This window comes from Myxine glutinosa, chromosome 3 (genome assembly GCF_964187855.1).
Source record: "Myxine glutinosa chromosome 3, kmMyxGlut1.1, whole genome shotgun sequence".
NCBI lineage: Eukaryota > Metazoa > Chordata > Myxini > Myxiniformes > Myxinidae > Myxine > Myxine glutinosa.
Genome location: NC_136263.1, coordinates 93,304,220 through 93,322,624, shown reverse-complemented (window position 1 = coordinate 93,322,624; position 18,405 = coordinate 93,304,220). Strand labels below are relative to the sequence as shown.

Here is an 18,405-nt window from a genome sequence, read left to right as displayed (position 1 = left end):
CCCCCGTCTCTCTCCCCTCGTCTCTCTCCCCTCGTCTCTCTCCCCTCGTCTCTCTCCCCTCGTCTCTCTCCCCTCGTCTCTCTCCCCTCGTCTCTCTCCCCTCGTCTCTCTCCCCTCGTCTCTCTCCCCTCCTCTCTCTCCCCTCTCTCTTTGCCTCCCTCCCTCTCTCTCTCTTTCTGACCTTCCATCACTCTCTCTCTTCCTCTCTCACTCCCTCTCTCTCCCTCTTTCTCCCCCTCTCTCCCCTCACTCTCTCTCTCTCTTTCCCTACCTCACTCTCTCTCCCCTCTCTCTTTCCCTCCATCACTCTCTCTCTCTTCCTCTCTCTCTCTCTCCTCTCTCTCCCTCCCTCACTCTTTCTCACCCTTCCTCACTCTCTCTCTTCCTCTCTCACTCCCTCTCTCTCCCTCTTTCTCCCTCTCTCTCCCTCACTCTCTCTCTCTCTTCCTCTCTCTCTCCTCTCTCTCCCCTCTCTCTCTCCCTCCCTCGCTCTCGCTCTCTCTCCCTCTCTCACTCTCTCTCTCTCCCTCCCTCACTCTCCCTTGCTCTCTCTCCCCCCCTCTATCTTTCCCTCCCTTGCTCTCTCTCTCTCTCTATCTCACCCTCTTCCTCCCTCTCTCTCACCCTCTTCCTCCCTCTCTCTCACCCTCTTCCTCCCTCTCTCTCACCCTCTTCCTCCCTCTCTCTCACCCTCTTCCTCCCTCTCTCTCATCCTCTTCCTCCCTCTCTCTCATCCTCTTCCTCTTTCTGTCTCCCACTCCCTTCCTCCCTCTTTCTCCTCCTCTCTCGTGTGCCCTTTTAATGAGATCAAGCATCGCGGTGGATTCACATGTGTAACGCAGTTGGATGCATATATATATATCGATGTATTCACCTTGATTTCTATTTTCTAGTTAAATTGCTGTGAAATAACAGAGCAATGATGGATTGGCAGAGTTGTTATGAAGGGCATTTGGAGGAGGCTGCCAAATGCTTTCAATGTTTGCAAGGTTGTGTAATTACATGCTGGCAAGCCAAGATTAACGTTTCCTCCTGGAGGTCACATCTTATGAGTTTTTGCCATTGACTATGAATTATCTTTTTTTCTCATCGGCTGTGGCTTCTTGGTGGGAAGATGTGGCTCGTGTCAAAGTGGGTTCTTGGTTAGGTTTTCACGATGGCCTTGTCACGGCAGAAATCATAGTCTGATTATGTAGGCAGATGGAATGGTTCTCGATCAAAGGGAACACTTTATTATTTGACACCATTACTCATGTTTTTACCATTCCTTCGACAATGCTGTTATTATTGTAGGAGGTCATCTGGCTGAATTTTATACATTGTTGGATGTAATTCCATTATTTTTCTTTTTTTCTTTTTTTTTCTTTCTTGTTTTATTCTTCCTTTGTGTTGCAGGTGACACGATATTTCAGATTGCGGAAGTGCACAGACAAGTACAGTATCTTATGGACGATGCGGTATGCACATCTTCGATCTTGCTCATGCACTTTGCTGTTACGTCTGCTTTGTAATTGCATATCCTAAGATTTTGACACATTTTCTTTTATTATTTTTTATTTCTTTATTTCTTATTATTTTCATGTCCTCGCCTTGTAGCTGAAATCTTTCCGAATTGACATTCTGATCAATGCGGAGCAAAAACTTGAAGCCGATGGGAAGTTTGTTCCTGTGAGTTCAACCAAAATGCCTTTCACGCAGTGCACGTTCTGCTGAAAAGTGTACATTCATTTGCACAAAAACACTCGTTTCGCGTTACTTGGCCTTTGAGCTTTTACCACTTGGGTTGCCTATGTGCCATTTGCATTGGGATGTATAAACTTAACATGTGATTCTATTGGAATTGTAGGAAATGAAATGCTTCTACCACATTAACAGTGCTACCCACTCCCCTCCACCCCCTCCACCCCTCAAATAATCCCTCTCGTGAAAGGATTTTGAGGAGTATTAATTTTTTTCTTATAATTGTTTTGCTTTGAGCAGAATGCCCAAAAGAAGCACCAGTTGTTGTACAAAGAAAAGAGTGATGCAGTTGCTAAGCCCATAGCAGAGCTCAAGAAGCTCCATCGGAAAAGTCACAGCTCTAGGAATCCCAACAAATATGAAGATAAGGCTTCGCAGGTGAGCTTTCCCTTTCTACCTCTGTCATTCACCAACAACTGTTATCAAGGTGTACCAACTCAAATACATCAGCCCACCATCGATTCTGTGAAGTGCCCAATTTGATGATGACACACTAGTGCATCTAAAAACACAACAGAATTCCCTTCATTGACGACGTGGTTTTTCAATCTGCCCATTAAAGGTGAAGGTCACATCGGTGGCTTTCCGATTCTTATGTGGTCGCGCACATATCCCGCAAATCCATCTGCAACTGTCTTCACTCCCCACCTCCCTTTGCATAACCAAATTTGTTCATGCTGCATCTTCCTTCCTTCCTAATCCGAAACTTCTAAATTACTTTCCTTTAATTGTGCTTTTAGAACAGATAGCTTTTAACTCCAAAACTTGCGCGGGTCTTTTCTTTCTCCGAACAACAGAGATTGAAGTATGTTTGATTTTTCTTCCTGAAGTCGCAAAGGAAAGAGGACAACTTGCTCCTGTCACCCAATAGTCTCGCGCAGCAGGCAAAAGCAATACAGTTGACCACAATGTTTCAGTTTGTGTGATTGGGCACTGCTTGGCAACCTTCATTTCAAACGCCTGGTTTATATCATGCAATTTTTTTTACAATATGGACTGCTTTACACGCTCGGAAAGCGCATGGTTTCACAATTAGCTGCAGAAACGTATTTTAAAACTTCCGTTAATGAAACAAATTTGGAGAAGCTTGGATCGCATTATTTATTTACATTAACTGGCATTTCTAAAATAAATATATTATCGTTTTGAACCCTTTCTTGGAATGTTTTGAACCCTTTTAAGTGAATTTCTTTAAGCATCCTGCATTTGATTCTTGCGTTTAAAACACAAATGGATCAAATGCATCGTTTGGGTCTCGAGTAGATCCCATACTGCATTTGGGGTTTAATAATCCTCCCTCATTCTAACTTATCGAATTAACTTTTTAAAACATCTTGCTAACCTGCAACATTCTTGTAATCTAGAAATAATGGTGACATATGGGAGCGGAAAAGGGAATCTGAAGTTATTTGTGGATAGAGAAGGTTGGGTTTGGTACTTTGTCGGCTTTTTGACGAAATGCCCTTTTTTGGGCGCAGTTCTGTGCCAGGTTGAAAATAAGCCCAGATGTGGCATTAAAAGGTTGGAAAAGACTTTTATTGGAATTCAGAATTGGCTTTTTGGCAAGGGATGTATGATTTGAAAAGTTTTAATCCATGATGGAGGTGATTTCTTTTTAAACAAAAATCCAACTGCTTGATAGTTTGAGCAGGATACTTGGTAAACCATTTTGGTTTAATTTTGTATTTGCAACGTGTATAAATTTTTATTATAATTGAGCAAACGTATATGGTTATGTCGTTATGTTTATATGTGACGAAAACGGCTTCTTCTTCAAATAAGATTAACACCCTCTTAATTAACCCTCTTAATTACGTTTAGACTGCTGAGACCCCGAAGACCTTTGATGACCCTTTAAGTCCCCCAAGACTCTTCAGACCACCAAGACCCCTGAAGACCCCCAAAGACCCCCAAAGACCCAAAACACCCCAAAGACCCAAAATACCCTTGAAGGCCCAGAGGCTCAAAAAGACCCTGAAGAACCATAAGACATCAAAGACACCAAAGACCCAAATGCCCCGAAAACCCAAAACACTCTGAATACCCAAAAAGACCCAAAACACCCCAAAGACTTTTAAAGACCCTTTTGACCCAAAAGACCCGTAAATACCTCCGAAGAATCAAAATACCCCAAAGACTTAAAGACTCAGAGGAAACAAAAGACCCTTAAGACCCCAAATCCCCTGAAGACACCAATGACCCAAAACACCCCAAAGACCCAAAATACCCTTAAAGGCCCAGAGGATCCAAAAGACCCTGAAGAGCCAAATGGCCCTGAAGACCCAAAACACACCAAAATGGTCAAAGATGTCTATCCCTCTGAAACGACGTGTGGAGAGGCGTGCTGAGCGCACCGAGTCACGCTAGTAACAATAATAATACTATAGTGTAGATGTCTTCACCTTTTGTACTCCTGCACTTACTGCAAATGAATTTGATGATTTTATAATGTCACACCATGCTTCCCTCACCATACTATCTTAGGAGCTCTTATTAACTATTCCTTCACCCCGTGTTTTCTCTCCTGGTAGATCCTGGATCAAATCGACACACAACAGAAAGACCTAAATTCCTTCTTGGTGGAGGGTTACAAGCAGGCTGTGCTTGAGGAACGCAAACGGTTTTGCAGCTTTGTCGATCGGCAATGTGAGATTATTGGAAAAGTTTCGAGCTACCATGAAAAGGTCTGTTTGAGAAAGTGAGCACGGAAATATCATATTTTATCTTAAACATCATCATCGTTGTCATTATCGTCGTTATCGACATTCACTTGAATTTGGTCGATATTTTGTTTCCATTATAAATTGCTTCAATGCAATACAAGGAAATAACATACGACTCCTTTCATTCTCTGCCCAACCCCACTTATTGTAATTTCTGTTCTCTCTCTATTTCTCTGCATGGAAAATTGAATGCCTTCCCAGACTCATAGGCATCTGTAACCTTCTTTCTGAAGGCCTCAGAGAGCTCTTTTGATCTAGGCATGGTGACGCCGCACACTACAACAACAAAGAGCAAACCAAACTAAATGTCAGGTTTAAATAAGACAGGTTCCTCCAAGATCCTCTCTAACGATGTTCTAATCATTTGCACCTGAGCTGGTGCACCTGATTCTAATTTTAGGTATTTGAAGTAGTGATAAATGTAGGGGTTTACTTACTTTTTCCACATGCGAAATTTGCATTTATGTTTATTTAAATTATACAATGGACTACAAAATGTAAATGTTACATGATATTTGTTATATTATATCACCTTTATCTATCAATATTGTTGAAATGAAGATCAAATAGCTGTATGTTGAAATATTGTCGTGCGACTCCGGTTAACACCAGAGACCGCGGATAGGCCTAAACGGTTTTATTGGAGGCGACGACCAAACATGGATTCGGCTATAAAACGCGGGAGGAAGAAGGAAAATGGAAGGCTGTGGCAAAAGCTTACCTGGATCACGCCGACGGCAGCTTCGATCCTGCAAGGAAAATTAACTCGACACGGGCACAGGTTTGACAGGGAATAGAAAATAATACAAGGGTTTATTGCAAAGAAACGTAGGGACAGGAAAACGCGATATTATATAAAGTTCCTAGATTGGGATCCCACACACTGGCGTCAAATACAGACGGAGGGAGTGAACAACCAAAATAACACGTCCGTTATGTAATTGGGTATGCGGAGCTCGGTCTTATCTGTCTTGTCGTCTTCAATCTCTGGCCTGGAGGAATCCTCCGCCCGCCTCGCACGCATCGCTAGGCCCGTTCACAGCACCGAGCCTCGCTCCCGCACAAGCACCTCTCCAAGCACCACGAGGTCGATCTTCACACACGATCGACAAGCCAACTCAAGCCAACTCAACCAGGGCCAAGACTGCGAGCCAACGTAACCAGGGACAGGACTCTCTCCTTTCGAGATCGCACCGGGACTGCCAGGGCCAGGAATCTCCAAGAGCACGAACCGCAAGAGCCGCAAGAGAGAAAAAAAATGTTCGGCGCTCCCTTAAATAACCTTCCAGCGGTGGTGACGTCAGCACTGGTGCGCCACCCAATCTGTGCCCTCCACCGACTCGTTGGCTGGAGTTTCACGCCTACCGCGCCACCCCAACACTCGTTCCCTGTTCCATGGTCATAGTGCATGGCACTCAATGTGGCTAGGCCTGTCGGAAGTGTAATTGGCGGCGGCCATCATCGGCGGTGTCCCGGCCTGGTTTCCTTGCCTGTCCGGCTTCCAAAGTCATGTCAGGGAAGGGAGTTATTTAGTGTTGCAATAAAGATCCTACCTAAGTGTCTAAATGGGTGCAGTACCAAAACGGACAAAGGTTTGGCTACCAGGTGTGGACACTCAGGGGCGCTACTCTTTAATCCCTACGCTACTTATCACTCGAACATCCTGGTATGCTCACAGGTATACTCTTAACCGACAATACGCCTACACATGAAACTTATTACAAGGTAGATTCCTTACCGCGACAGACGAAGCACGTTACCTACACAGATCTATCTGGCTCTACATATTGCTACTCACCGACATAACAATATGTTGAAAAAGTCAAAACTTTACATGGGGTGTACTTACTTTTTCGTGTGTGTGTGTGTGTGTGTGTGTGTGTGTGTGTGTGTGTGTGTGTGTGTGTGTGTGTGTGTGTGTGTGTGTGTGTGTGTGTGTGTGTGTGTGTGTGTGTGTGTGTGTGTGTGTGTGTGTGTGTGTGTGTGTGTGTGTGTGTGTGTGTATACATGTATGTATATATATATATACATACACATACACATACACATACACATACACATACACATACACATACACATACACAGTCACATGAAAAAGTAAGTACACCCCATGTAAAGTTTTGACTTTTTCAACATATTTCAACATACAGCTATTTGATCTTCATTTCAACAATATTGATAGATAAAGGTGATATAATATAACAAATATCATGAGACATTTACATTTTGTAGTCAATTGTATAATTTAAATAAACATAAATGCAAATTTCGCCTGTGGAAAAAGTAAGTACACCCTTGGCTCTAATAGGTGGTATTGCCCTCTTTGGCAGAAACAACCAAGTCGGCATTTCTTATAACTGTCTACCTGTCTCTGACATCGACTGGGAGAAATTTTTGCCCACTCCTCCATGCAGAATTATTTCAGCTGTGCGATGTTTGAGGGGTTTCTTGCATGCACTGCTCATTTCAAATCCCCACACAACATCTCGATGGGATTTAGATCCGGGCTTTGACTTGGCCATCCCAGAACCCTCCATTTCTTTCTTTTCAGCCATTCCTTGGTGGATTTACTGATATGCTTAGGGTCATTGTCATGTTGCAAGGTCCACCTTCGGTTGAGCTTCAACTTTCCGACAGATGGCCTCACATTATCCTCAAGCACCCCTCTGATATAATGAAGAATTCATCGTGGATTCTATGATGGTGAGCTGCCCAGGCCCTGATGCAGCAAAGCTGCCCCAAACCATAATATTTCCACCACCATGCTTTACAGTTGGTATCAGGTTCTTGTGGTCAAATGCTGTCTTTGGTTTTCGCCAAACATGTCTTCTGGTACTGTGGCCAAATAGCTCTACCTTTGACTCATCTGTCCAGAGCACATTGTTCCAGAAGTGCTGGTCTTTGCCGAGGTGTTCATTGGCAAACTTTAGTCTTGCCCTGATGTTCTTTCTGGACAGCAAAGGTTTCCTCCTGGCACACCTCCCATGTAGATCAAATTTGTGCAGCCTCTTTCTAATGGTAGACTTGTGCACTTTGACATCAATAGTGGCAAGAGCTACCTGCAGGTCCCGTGATGACATTCTGGGGTTATTAGAGACTTCTTTCAGCATCTTGCGGTCTGCCCTCGGGCTGAACTTGCTGGGGCAGCCTGGCTTGAACAAGTTCGCAGTTGTTTGCAATCTTCTCCACTTGTAAATGATCTTCTGGACAGTCGAATGATTGATTTCAAATTGTTTGGGGATCTTTTTAAATCCCTTCCCAGACTCGTAGGCATCTATAACCTTCTTTCTGAAAGCCTTGGATAGCTCTTTTGATCTAGACATGGTGACGCCGCACACTTCAACAACAAAGAGCAAACCAAACTAAATGTCTGAGGTTTAAATAAGACGGGTTCCTCCAAGATCCTCTCTGATGATGTTCTAATCATTTGCACCTGAGCTGGTGCACCTGATTCTAATTTTAGGTATTTGAAGTAGTGATAAATGTCGGGGTGTACTTACTTTTTCCACATGCGAAATTTGCATTTATGTTTATTTAAATTATACAATGGACTACAAAATGTAAATGTTTCATGATATTTGTTATATTATATCACCTTTATCTATCAATATTGTTGAAATGAAGATGAAATAGCTGTATGTTGAAATATGTTGAAAAAGTCAAAACTTTACATGGGGTGTACTTACTTTTTCATGACTGTATATATAGAGATATATATATGTGTGTGTGTGTGTGTGTGTGTGTGTGTGTGTGTGTGTGTGTGTGTGTGTGTGTGTGTGTGTGTGTGTGTGTGTGTGTGTGTGTGTGTGTGTGTGTGTGTGTATATATGTATATATATATATATATATATATACACTGTATATAGTGTGTGTGTCTGTGAAGAAGAGAGAGACAGAATTGTAGGGAACAGAAATGAAAAAACGAGATTAGTATGTGTGTGTGGGTGATATGTGTGTGTGGGTGTGCACGCACATGCATTCACATGTTATCAGAAGGAAATACATTGTGTAGACGACATCATTTGTGCCTCTGATAAATTGGCAGTAACCATTTTGTGAAACTGCATGTGCAGGTGCAGCATCTAACTCAATATATCGAAATGTCACACACGTCCATGCCCGTGGGATTCCCACGGGTGACCCCACTAGTTTACTATATGTTAATATATGTGTTGGCTCTTGCACGTACCTTGACTTGGTATACAAAAATAAATAAATAAACACGTTGCATTCGTTTTTTGTACCTGTCTTTTATTATGTCGTTAAAAACAGTACGCTTCCTGTTTGGAATGATTTTCAGTTTTGCTTATTTGCCGGGCAGGAAGACGTAGTACAAAAAAAATTTATCTCGCTCTTTGGGAATTTACAATTGGGAGGAATTCAGAGACAGTAATGTTAAACGGTGGGTTTGTTTTCCGATTCATGCTCCGATTTGTGCTCAAAATCTAACATTCAATTTAAATAAGTTGTTCCTCAATCATAAACGGACATTTGTAGACAGACAGACAGACAGACGGACGGACATTAACAAATTGCTTCACATAGCTTTTTGCTTTGCGTGCGAGGGGTAATTAAAGTTTAGTGTTAAAATGTATAACTTTTCTCCCCGCAATTGTTCATTTTTCTTTTTGATGATTCGTTTAAATTTTCTTTGACAAACAAACTCGTTACCAGTGAATAAACATATACTGTTGTCATGACCAGTATCATTCCGTTACAAGTTTATTTCTTCCATTTTTCTCATTTGTAAACCATTGGGAGGTCATTCTGAGAGACGAGCTGACTTGTGTGCACTTGTTTGTGAGCTTTAAAGTTGGTTGTTTTATGAGCAAGTGTAGGCCTTTTGGCTAGTCTAGCTGCCACACCCAAAATGCTATCTGTTACTAGTTTATTGCTTTATAAAAACAAATATTTTACCAAAGCGGTGACTAAAACACAAACTAACAATGTCAGGTTGAAACGGAACTAGTCACGTACTCTCCAAGTGGCAGCTAAGTTTTGAGACTTGGACTCGGCATTCCTTGTATCCATTTGTAAACTCTCTTGGAAACCGCGTTGTATTACGTGCTGCTTCCTCTGCTTTCAAAGCCTGTCTTGTGCTATCCGTCCATATTCTCATTCCACCACTCTTTCTTGCAAATTGACAATTTATCCCTTGCTCCTCTGCTCTTCTTCGTCCTGCTTTCCTCGCAGGCAAACTTTATCATGCAGCAAAAGGTCACGCCTTGGAAAGAAACCGCTGGCTCCTATGCCAACATCCCCGATGCAACAATGACGCGAGTGAAAGCCATCATGGGCACCGTTGCAACGGTGAATAGACTTCCGGAAAAGGGCTCCGGCAGCAATTCTTGGATATCGGCACCGATTCCCACCACCACTGCTTTTCCTTTGCCTCCAGAACTGGCGGCATTCAAAAGGCAGGCCAATCAACAGCCAATAAAAGTGAAGAACTTGCCCACAAACTTGCCGGGGTCAACGTCGGACTATAGAACTGTGTCTGGACGGTCTGTGCCCCCCAAGCAAGTAAGCGATGCTTATGCATGCACACTGCCTTCCCGCAGACTGCAATCCCCTGCCACAGATGGTCATTCTGTACAGCCTGGTGAGTTTAAATCCACTCTACCCTCCACGACGTAACTACAAATGCTGTTGTTGGTTAAAATGCACCGGATTATTAATATGCCACCTCTGCTTTATAAACTTTTACTTTGTACTTTTTTACTTTTTTTTTATTTTTTATTTTATTTATTTTAACTTTTTACTTTTTGGCCAACCCCCGCTCTGCAGGGAAAAATGGCCTCCAAAGGTGGTTTTTCTTCTTCTTCTGCTTTATAAACTGTATCCATTTTAATTTTTACGCTTTTGTTTCTTAAAAATATATTTGGAAATATTCTGTGTAATATTTAATTTATTTCCTGAACATATTTTGTAACAACCTTGGGGCTCCACCCCCACGCTTTCTCCTTTATAACTTTTTAAGGGACTTTCTCTAATGAAGATCCTAACTTAGAGTAGCAGTGGGCTCATAAATAAAGCAAAATCAGCTTCTGGGTTTAAATGTAGCGATGAGAAAATAATGATGAGCCGACGGGTTTTCACTGTACTGTTTAAAAAAAAATTACAGGAGAAGCTCGGGCCCCTCAACGACCCTGGGCCCTGAGGCAGCGGCCCCTCCTGACCCCACCGACCCTTCCTCCGACGCCCCTGTCTCTAGGTATTGTACACTCATTGAAGAACGCTAAGAACAAAGTGAGGAAGGGGGAGGGTGGAGGTGGTGGGATGTCACTATAATACAAAATGGTCGTTTTAAAAGTAAGCTATAAATAATTTCTATATAAAAAAAACATTTTTAATCTTCTATTTCAATCAAATTTCAAGTCATTCTCATTGAAATAGTAATTGTTTTCTGTTGATACACAAAATCGAGGCTCAAGGAAGAGTCGGGTAACAGCGTACAAAGGTAACGTAGTGGCAATGGGGCCCACAGTTGAATAGAACAAGGGAGGGAATGAGCCAAGAGAAGGGGAGGAGAAACACGAGACTTGTTTCCATCCTTCCGCTTCACTCCTTTCAGTCCAAGAGGGAGCAGGCCTGCTGAGGTGCGAGGGGTGACCATGTAGGTATATTGGCGGTCACACCACACATCCACACATATGGATGATCCGTGTGATGTCACATGTTTCCACATTCTCCCATCCTGTGTGCAATCAAAATGATAGAGCTGTCTCTTTTCAAACACAGGTAAAAATCTAACTTCAAGCACAAGCATTTTGTCACATTTTGTTTTTACTCCATATAACCATTTGGTGTCCAAAGAGACACAAAGTTCTATACAATAAACAACTGCACTGCTTAACAAAATCATTGCACCCAACCGGCCATGCTCTGCTTTTTCTTTACCGGTACCGGCACCCTTTCAAACCACTCGTTGCAAGGCCAGAGGCAGGTAAACCTGGAAATAACGAATGCCTCTTACCCCTGCTTTTAATGGAGTAGTACAAACAAGCCTAAAGTAACCTACGAGTAAGTTGATTGGGTTAGGTGGTGTTAATGGAAGTGATAAAGTTTCCTGATAGAGGGGGGGGGGGGGGGGGGGGGACATGAAATGGTGGAACACCAATTACAAAAAAAACCCTAGAAGGATTAGTGCAATTGAAATGTCTCTTGAAGAATGTTCCACAAATTGGAGAAAATATGAGAAAAAAAAAGTGGAGGGGATGGAAATCCTGAATCGTGTAACTTTAATCAGGAAGGAGTTACTGGCAGAACGTGTTCCTCCCAGAGTAGCTGTGGAAGTTTGGAGTTCCAAGAGAGCAGACGGCGCTCGACGAGGGAAGAGGTAGTTTCAAAAATAAAAATAACATCACCGAACTGTCTGTGACGTGAGAGCAACATTTGTTGTGCTCCAGCCTCATTGCAGGAGATTCCAATAATGTTGAGAGCTCTAGATTCTGAAAACTTATCGACAGTCTGTGGTGGTACCTGACATTGTTATATTGTGACCTGTATCCTCTCCCACACATGTTCAGTAGGATACGGGGCAAGCAAGGTGGTCATTCTTCAAGATGGTCTCCAAGGTTCTGCTGACCAGTGCACGCCCCATGAGTTTGAGCATTCCTATCATAACAAAGTTGGGCATGGTAGCTTCACCAAAATAGGGAATATAACAATGCAAGACCTCATCAATACAGTATATTGCTTTCTCGTCAAATTGTGCTCACGGAATATGGAGAGGCTTCTGCATCCATTATGAGTGGTCAGAAACATGGAAGGAAATGTCAATGCTTGCAAGGACATTACCATGTACTTATCCTGTCTTTAGAATAGTTTCAACATTATAATCTTAAGAACATTGGCATCCAGGCATGAGTATCACCTGCTCAATTCAACCTCGGCCTATGGTGTAGGAGATTCACAATAGTGTTTTGTAATGACGAGTACAGTGTTTATGCCCCCCCCCCCCCCCCCCACCCCTTCTGGGGACTTTATACCTCATCTTCAGCTTTATGCCTCTGGGAAATTTATGCCTCTAACAGCCCCTCCGCGTTGCGGTCAAGAGGTCAAATACCAAAAAATGCAATTATGGGTGCATGAAGTATGTAAAGATTTTTGGGATTTGACCCCCCTCCCCCCTCCTCTAATTTACAGGTCATGCCTCAGGGGGTGGGGACTTGGAGTCACAGGGGTCAAAATGGCGATTTTTAAAAACTGTAATTTGATTTTTTAACTCAAATTTGGGTCATTCCTGGTAGAACTTTATGCTATTTTTCAAATTTGCTTTAGGTGGGAAGTGTAGGGATTTGTGGTGGGGCACAAATGACTTAGCTCCAGGTAATCTTACCATTACTTCTCTGTCTATTTACAGGTTGCCTCTTCTTTCTCCTTCTCTCTTTTTTTTTTTTTTCATTCTCTTATTGCGTCCACATGTCCCATTTAAGTAATCTTACCATTACTTCTCTGTCTATTTACAGGTTGCCTCTTCTTTCTCCTTCTCTCTCTTTTTTTTTTTTCATTCTCTTATTGCATCCACATGTCCCATTTAAGTAATCTTACCATTACTTCTCTGTCTATTTACAGGTTGCCTCTTCTTTCTCCTTCTCTCTTTTTTTTTTTTTTCATTCTCTTGTTGCGTCCACATGTCCCATTTAAGTGCATTCCCTTCTACCTTTTGTGACCTATTGTATTCCTCCGCCGATGAAGTCGCCAGACGTTATGTTTTCGGGTTGTCCGTGTGTCTGTCCGTCTGTCCGTGATAGGTCTTCGTTACTGCAATAAATTGAGAACGGCTAAATCAAACTTGGTACAAGTAGGTGTAATGACGTAAAGATAAACGGATGAGATTATGGGGTCAAAAGGTCAGAGGTCTCATTGGGTAAAGATTCTGTTACTGTGTTAACTTGTGAACCAGTGAAGGGATTTTAACCAAACTTGGTATAAGTACATATCATGATATAAAGATGAACTGAATTGAATTCGGCATCAAAGGTCAGAGGTCATGTCAGATATAAATGTGATACTTTAGAACAGCTGAATGGATGAATATCAAACTTGGTGCAAGTATTTATAATGATGCAATAATGCGGGTTGAGGCTTATCAGACGACGTCGTGACGTCAGAGTGCCGTTCTGGTTCTTCAGTGAGCCTGGACTGAATACAAAGAACGCATCCATTCAATAATTCCTCACATATAGCAATCGTCCCGTAAGATGACCTTGCTTGACCTCCACTATAATCTGCTGGATGATTGCCATTGGAATCCTGGAATGATGTGTCACCCAATGGCGGATATGTATGGTTATTTATGTTTGACATCGTCATTGTAAAGGCATGGGGACAATATTGGTGCCCACACCCTTCCAATGACTCGAAGAGGCACACCTACCTGTCATGGGTTACACATTGCACCAGAAATCTATTCACATTCCCAAGTTACTGTTCCAGTAAATGTCATCCATGAGGCATTCCAGTGATAAATGGTTAAAACGATGTAACAATTGAAAGGGAATTGCAGGTTTTCTATTTTTACAATTTGAAAACATTTCCACAATAACTGGACACGCTTTGCCAGATTGATACGAGGAGTGTGTGCATACTGTACTGTAGATGCTGCCAAAGTGGATTCTTGGCTGCGGTTCCAGTCCTGGATGGGTTGTCACTCCAATGCAGGATGCTCTACAGATTGTGAAGGAATTTGGAATTTGGCCAGAGTGCCGGCGATAGCTCACCTATTCTTCACAAAGAACTCCATGGGATGTTTAACATTCACAAACTAATGCCGATAGACGAGATGTCCAGTTTATTGTCCGTATGCAGGAGTTGATGTATCGCTCTGCCTGCGAAGCGCTGGATAGAGGTTCAATCCCAGGCTAGACAGCTCACAGAGGTGTGTGCATAACTCCACATCTAGGCTATCCTGCCAACCCAGTGTGTGCGTGAGCAAAATTTGCTTTCGGCACACTCTGAGTAGACATTATGAAGACAATCGATGAACCCTACTGTTGGTGTGCCCCCCCTCCCCCCTCCTCCTTTTACTGTTCCTTTCATTCTTTTACGTCCTGATATGTTCTATGTTCTAGCTCCTCCTCGAGCCTTGACTTTGTATTTAATAAAATAAAAAAGTATTCTTGCTCCAGCTTGAGAAATTGTTCATTCTCATGTCTTCATAGGCCTAGTGAGCACTTTTCCTACAAATGCTCAACTTTTGTTTGGCCCGGTGAAAACATACCAACTATAATAATCGTCTCGCTAGGGTAAGGCTCCGGTTCATTAGTCGAGGACGATGCGAAGAATCTGTGCCAGAGTGTTATACTCTCTGCAGGTCGGGGTCGAGTGGCGGGTGGGAGGGTGAGGGTGAGGGTGAGGGTGAGGGGGATGGGAATGTGAGAAAATAGGAGATAAGGAAGAATGACGTAGGTCTCACCATCCCCCCTCTTGCCCCCACCTCTTTTCCCTACCTCACCCCTACTTCCCACCTTCACTCTAAGGGTGTTTAATCTCTAGCACACAATATTCTCGTACTCCTGAATGTGAAAAACATAGGTTAAAATATTAGTCCTTGAACATTTAAAAATATATAATAAAACGTTGATTGTGCTTTCACTGTCATGCATCAATACTTGTAACTGCTAGTTACCTCCACCACCAAAGGTGGATGGAGGTTATGCTTTCACCCCTGTCTCTTTCTCTGTCTGTCTCTTTCTCTGTCTGTCTCTTTCTCTGTCTGTCTCTTTCTCTGTCTGTCTCTTTCTCTGTCTGTCTCTTTCTCTGTCCGTCTCTTTCTCTGTCCGTCTCTTTCTCTGTCCGTCTCTTTCTCTGTCCGTCTCTTTCTCTGTCTGTCTCTTTCTCTGTCTGTCTCTTTCTCTGTCTGTCTCTTTCTCTGTCTGTCTCTTTCTCTGTCTGTCTCTTTCTCTGTCTGTCTCTTTCTCTGTCTGTCTCTTTCTCTGTCTGTCTCTTTCTCTGTCTGTCTCTTTCTCTGTCTGTCTCTTTCTCTGTCTGTCTCTTTCTCTGTCTGTCTCTTTCTCTGTCTGTCTCTTTCTCTGTCTGTCTCTTTCTCTGTCTGTCTCTTTCTCTGTCTGTCTCTTTCTCTGTCTGTCTTTTTTTTACCTACGCCACCAAAGGTGGATGGATGGAGGTTATGTTTACACCCCTGTCTGTTTGTCCGTTTGTTTGTGAACAAAATATCTCAAAAGGTTGTGGAGGGATTCGGGCGAAATTTGGCAGAAATGTAGCGTGTGTGACAAGAACGAAATGATTAGATTTTGGTGAAGATCCGGATTCGGTTCCGGCTACTAGAATTTTTAAAGTGATTCTTCACCATTGGGAGATCGGACCAAAACAACACATCGCAGGATATATCAAAAAGTTATGGATGGATTTGGACGAAACTTGTTGGACAGGTTGTGTATGTGACAAGGAAAAATCTATTAAATTTTGGTGAAGATCCGGATCCGGATCCAGCTAGTATAATTTTTTAAGTGATTCTTCACTATTGAGTGATATGGTTAACCAGGCAGAGGTATGCTCTCGATTGAGTGCTGTTCTAGTTGTGTATTGTGAATCTCCAGTTCCTAAAACATCATGAATTCTTTGGCGAAGAAAAGTGGTTCATGCAAGTATATCGACTGTTTTCTGAACACACAATATATATCTTTTTTCCTGAAAGTTTTTTTTTTTTAGTGTATTTTGACCATAATTTTAGATTTATTTAATATAATAATGCTTGTTTTATCACTATAGATGTTGACTTGTGACTGCAGACTTAATTTATATTTAATTAACGAACCTTTTTGTGAGAGAGCATTTCAAACTCTTCTTTTGTCTTGTGAAACAGAAAACAACGGGATGCTTCCACGCACAACCTCAATGGCGTCAGGCCTTGACCATTCCGGTTCGCAGAAGTCCAGAGTGAAAGCAATCTTTGGACATTCAGCCGGGCGAGACCCCACGCTACTGAGCTTCGATGCCGGGGATGTCATTACACTGCTCGTGCCATCATCACGTGATGGGTGGCACTACGGAGCCAATCACGGAACCAATATGTGAGTTTTGTTTTTTTTGTTTAGTTTTTTTTACAGAATCGAGGCTTGTGTAAGAGCTAACACATTGAACATGAAAACATGCACAGACACTAAAACATGCAATGAAGGGAGCGGGAGACAAGGGGAGGAGAGAGGGAAGCACACAATCACAACAACAGAAGAGATCAGGAACGTCAGTAGGTCTGTGGGAGGAGGGAGGGGTACACGCTATAAAGCAAATGAACACTTCGAGGAATTTCAGGAAAGAAGTTGGGGATTTAAAGAGGTGGATTTGCGGTGTTTTATCGGCACAGACAGAGCTGGGGGAGCAAGGCCGGAGAGGAGTCCGTAGAAGACAGAAAGACCACCTACCTGCCTGTGGTGAGAGAAAGAAAGGCCCTCAGAATCGGCTTCATCGTGGGAGATTCCAATGATTCTGATTGCTTTGGTTTAAACCGCGTGAAGCCGAGCTAGGTGTGAGGCAGGAGCGCCAGCCCAGAGGGGAGAACAGTATTCCATTGAGCTGCAGATGAAAGCTTTGTATGTGGTGAGGAGCTCAGAAGTGCCCAGAAAGGACTTCGCACGATGGAGGATGCCCAGTCGGTGACTGGCTTTGGTGGCCAGCTTGGAAATGTGGTTTTCTCAGGGAAGATCATGGCAGATAGTGAGACCCAAAAGCTTAAGTGACAGAACTTCTTCAAGAAGATTGTTCAGAAAATAGATGGGAGGGTTGTGCAGACGGTCTTTTTGGAGAGACAAAGTGGGGTGATATTTGTGAGGATTGAAAGACATGTTCCACTTGTTTGACCAGTTTGTGATATTGTCCAGGTCTGCAGAGAGTGAAGAGGCTGCTGCCTGCCGATCTGAGGGGTTGGATATGGAGCAGCAGAGAGTGGAGTCATCAGCAAAGAGATGGAGAGGATTTTCCAGAGAGTCAGAGAGATCAACACTACCTTGAGGAACTCCAGCCTGAACAGGAAGGGGAGAAGAGAGAATTCCATTCAGGGCCACACGTTGACTGTGACCAGAAAGGAAGTCTGCAAGCCATGCGTGGAGAGTTTGGTGAGCAGAGTGGGGTGCCAGACCGTATCGAAGGCACGAGATATGTCAAGGGAGACGGCTCTGATTTCCTGTTTGGCATTGAGGACCTCCATCCATTGTTGAGACAGCAGAAGTAGCATGTCCAGAGTAGAATGACCTGGACTGAATCCAAATTGATGATCCGAGATCAAGCCATTGGAGAAGAGGAAGAATTTGATGTCAGAAGCGATGATTGATTCCATGACCTTGCTGATTATTGGGAGCAGGCTGATTGGTCTGTCGTTGCAAGGATCTGTTTTTGCACCTTTTTTGTGTAAAGCGGTAATGTTTGCTGATTTCCAAGCAGATGGCAGATGACCTTAAGCAAAAGAGAGGGCGAAGAGAACAGAGAGAGGGTGAGATAGAGCGACAGAGCAGGATTTTAGGACCCGTGGGCTGATGCCATCTGGTCCAGTTGCAGAATCAAAATCCAGGTTTGACAGAAACTTCTCCACCTTGACAGGAGAGAAGGACACAGAGTCCAGGGCAAGGTGGGTACAGAGAGAGATGGGTTTGGGACACAAGATCTTGAGGCAAACAGTGTTGAGGCATTCGGCTTTGTCACGTGCGGTATCGGCTGTCTCGCTGTTTGAGGTAAGGGAGTGGATGGAGGGGGAACAAGATGATGAGGATGGAGAGGAGAGGATGGAGAGGAGAGGATAGAGAGGAGGGGATGGAGAGGAGGGGATGGAGAGTGTTTGTTTCCATAATTGTCTCGTTATTTGTGTGGTGTCATTAGTTGAGATAGATGGGCATGATAATGCACACCCATTCTTAGTTATGGCTCGTATATATACCTCTGGGCTAATCAGGGTACTCGTGATGGGTCATATACATTTCCCCAAC

The 18,405-nt window shown here is 43.2% G+C and overlaps 1 protein-coding gene across 6 annotated transcripts in view; it reads left to right on the top strand.

Annotated features, from left to right (window-relative positions):
- The window catches only part of LOC137423385 (BAR/IMD domain-containing adapter protein 2), a 92,214-nt gene that overhangs the window by 41,742 nt on the left and 32,067 nt on the right, over window positions 1–18,405 (top strand). For all 6 annotated transcript variants that reach the window (XR_010983690.2, XM_078774281.1, XM_078774284.1 and 3 more), the window contains 6 exons: window positions 1,396–1,457; window positions 1,597–1,668; window positions 1,981–2,118; window positions 4,272–4,424; window positions 9,656–10,064; window positions 16,293–16,500. Coding sequence is in view for 5 of the 6 variants with exons in the window: in XM_078774281.1 (XP_078630407.1) it covers window positions 1,396–1,457; window positions 1,597–1,668; window positions 1,981–2,118; window positions 4,272–4,424; window positions 9,656–10,064; window positions 16,293–16,500 (1,042 nt within the window). In the remaining variant the exon portion in view is untranslated. The remainder of the gene's footprint in view (window positions 1–1,395; window positions 1,458–1,596; window positions 1,669–1,980; window positions 2,119–4,271; window positions 4,425–9,655; window positions 10,065–16,292; window positions 16,501–18,405) is intronic.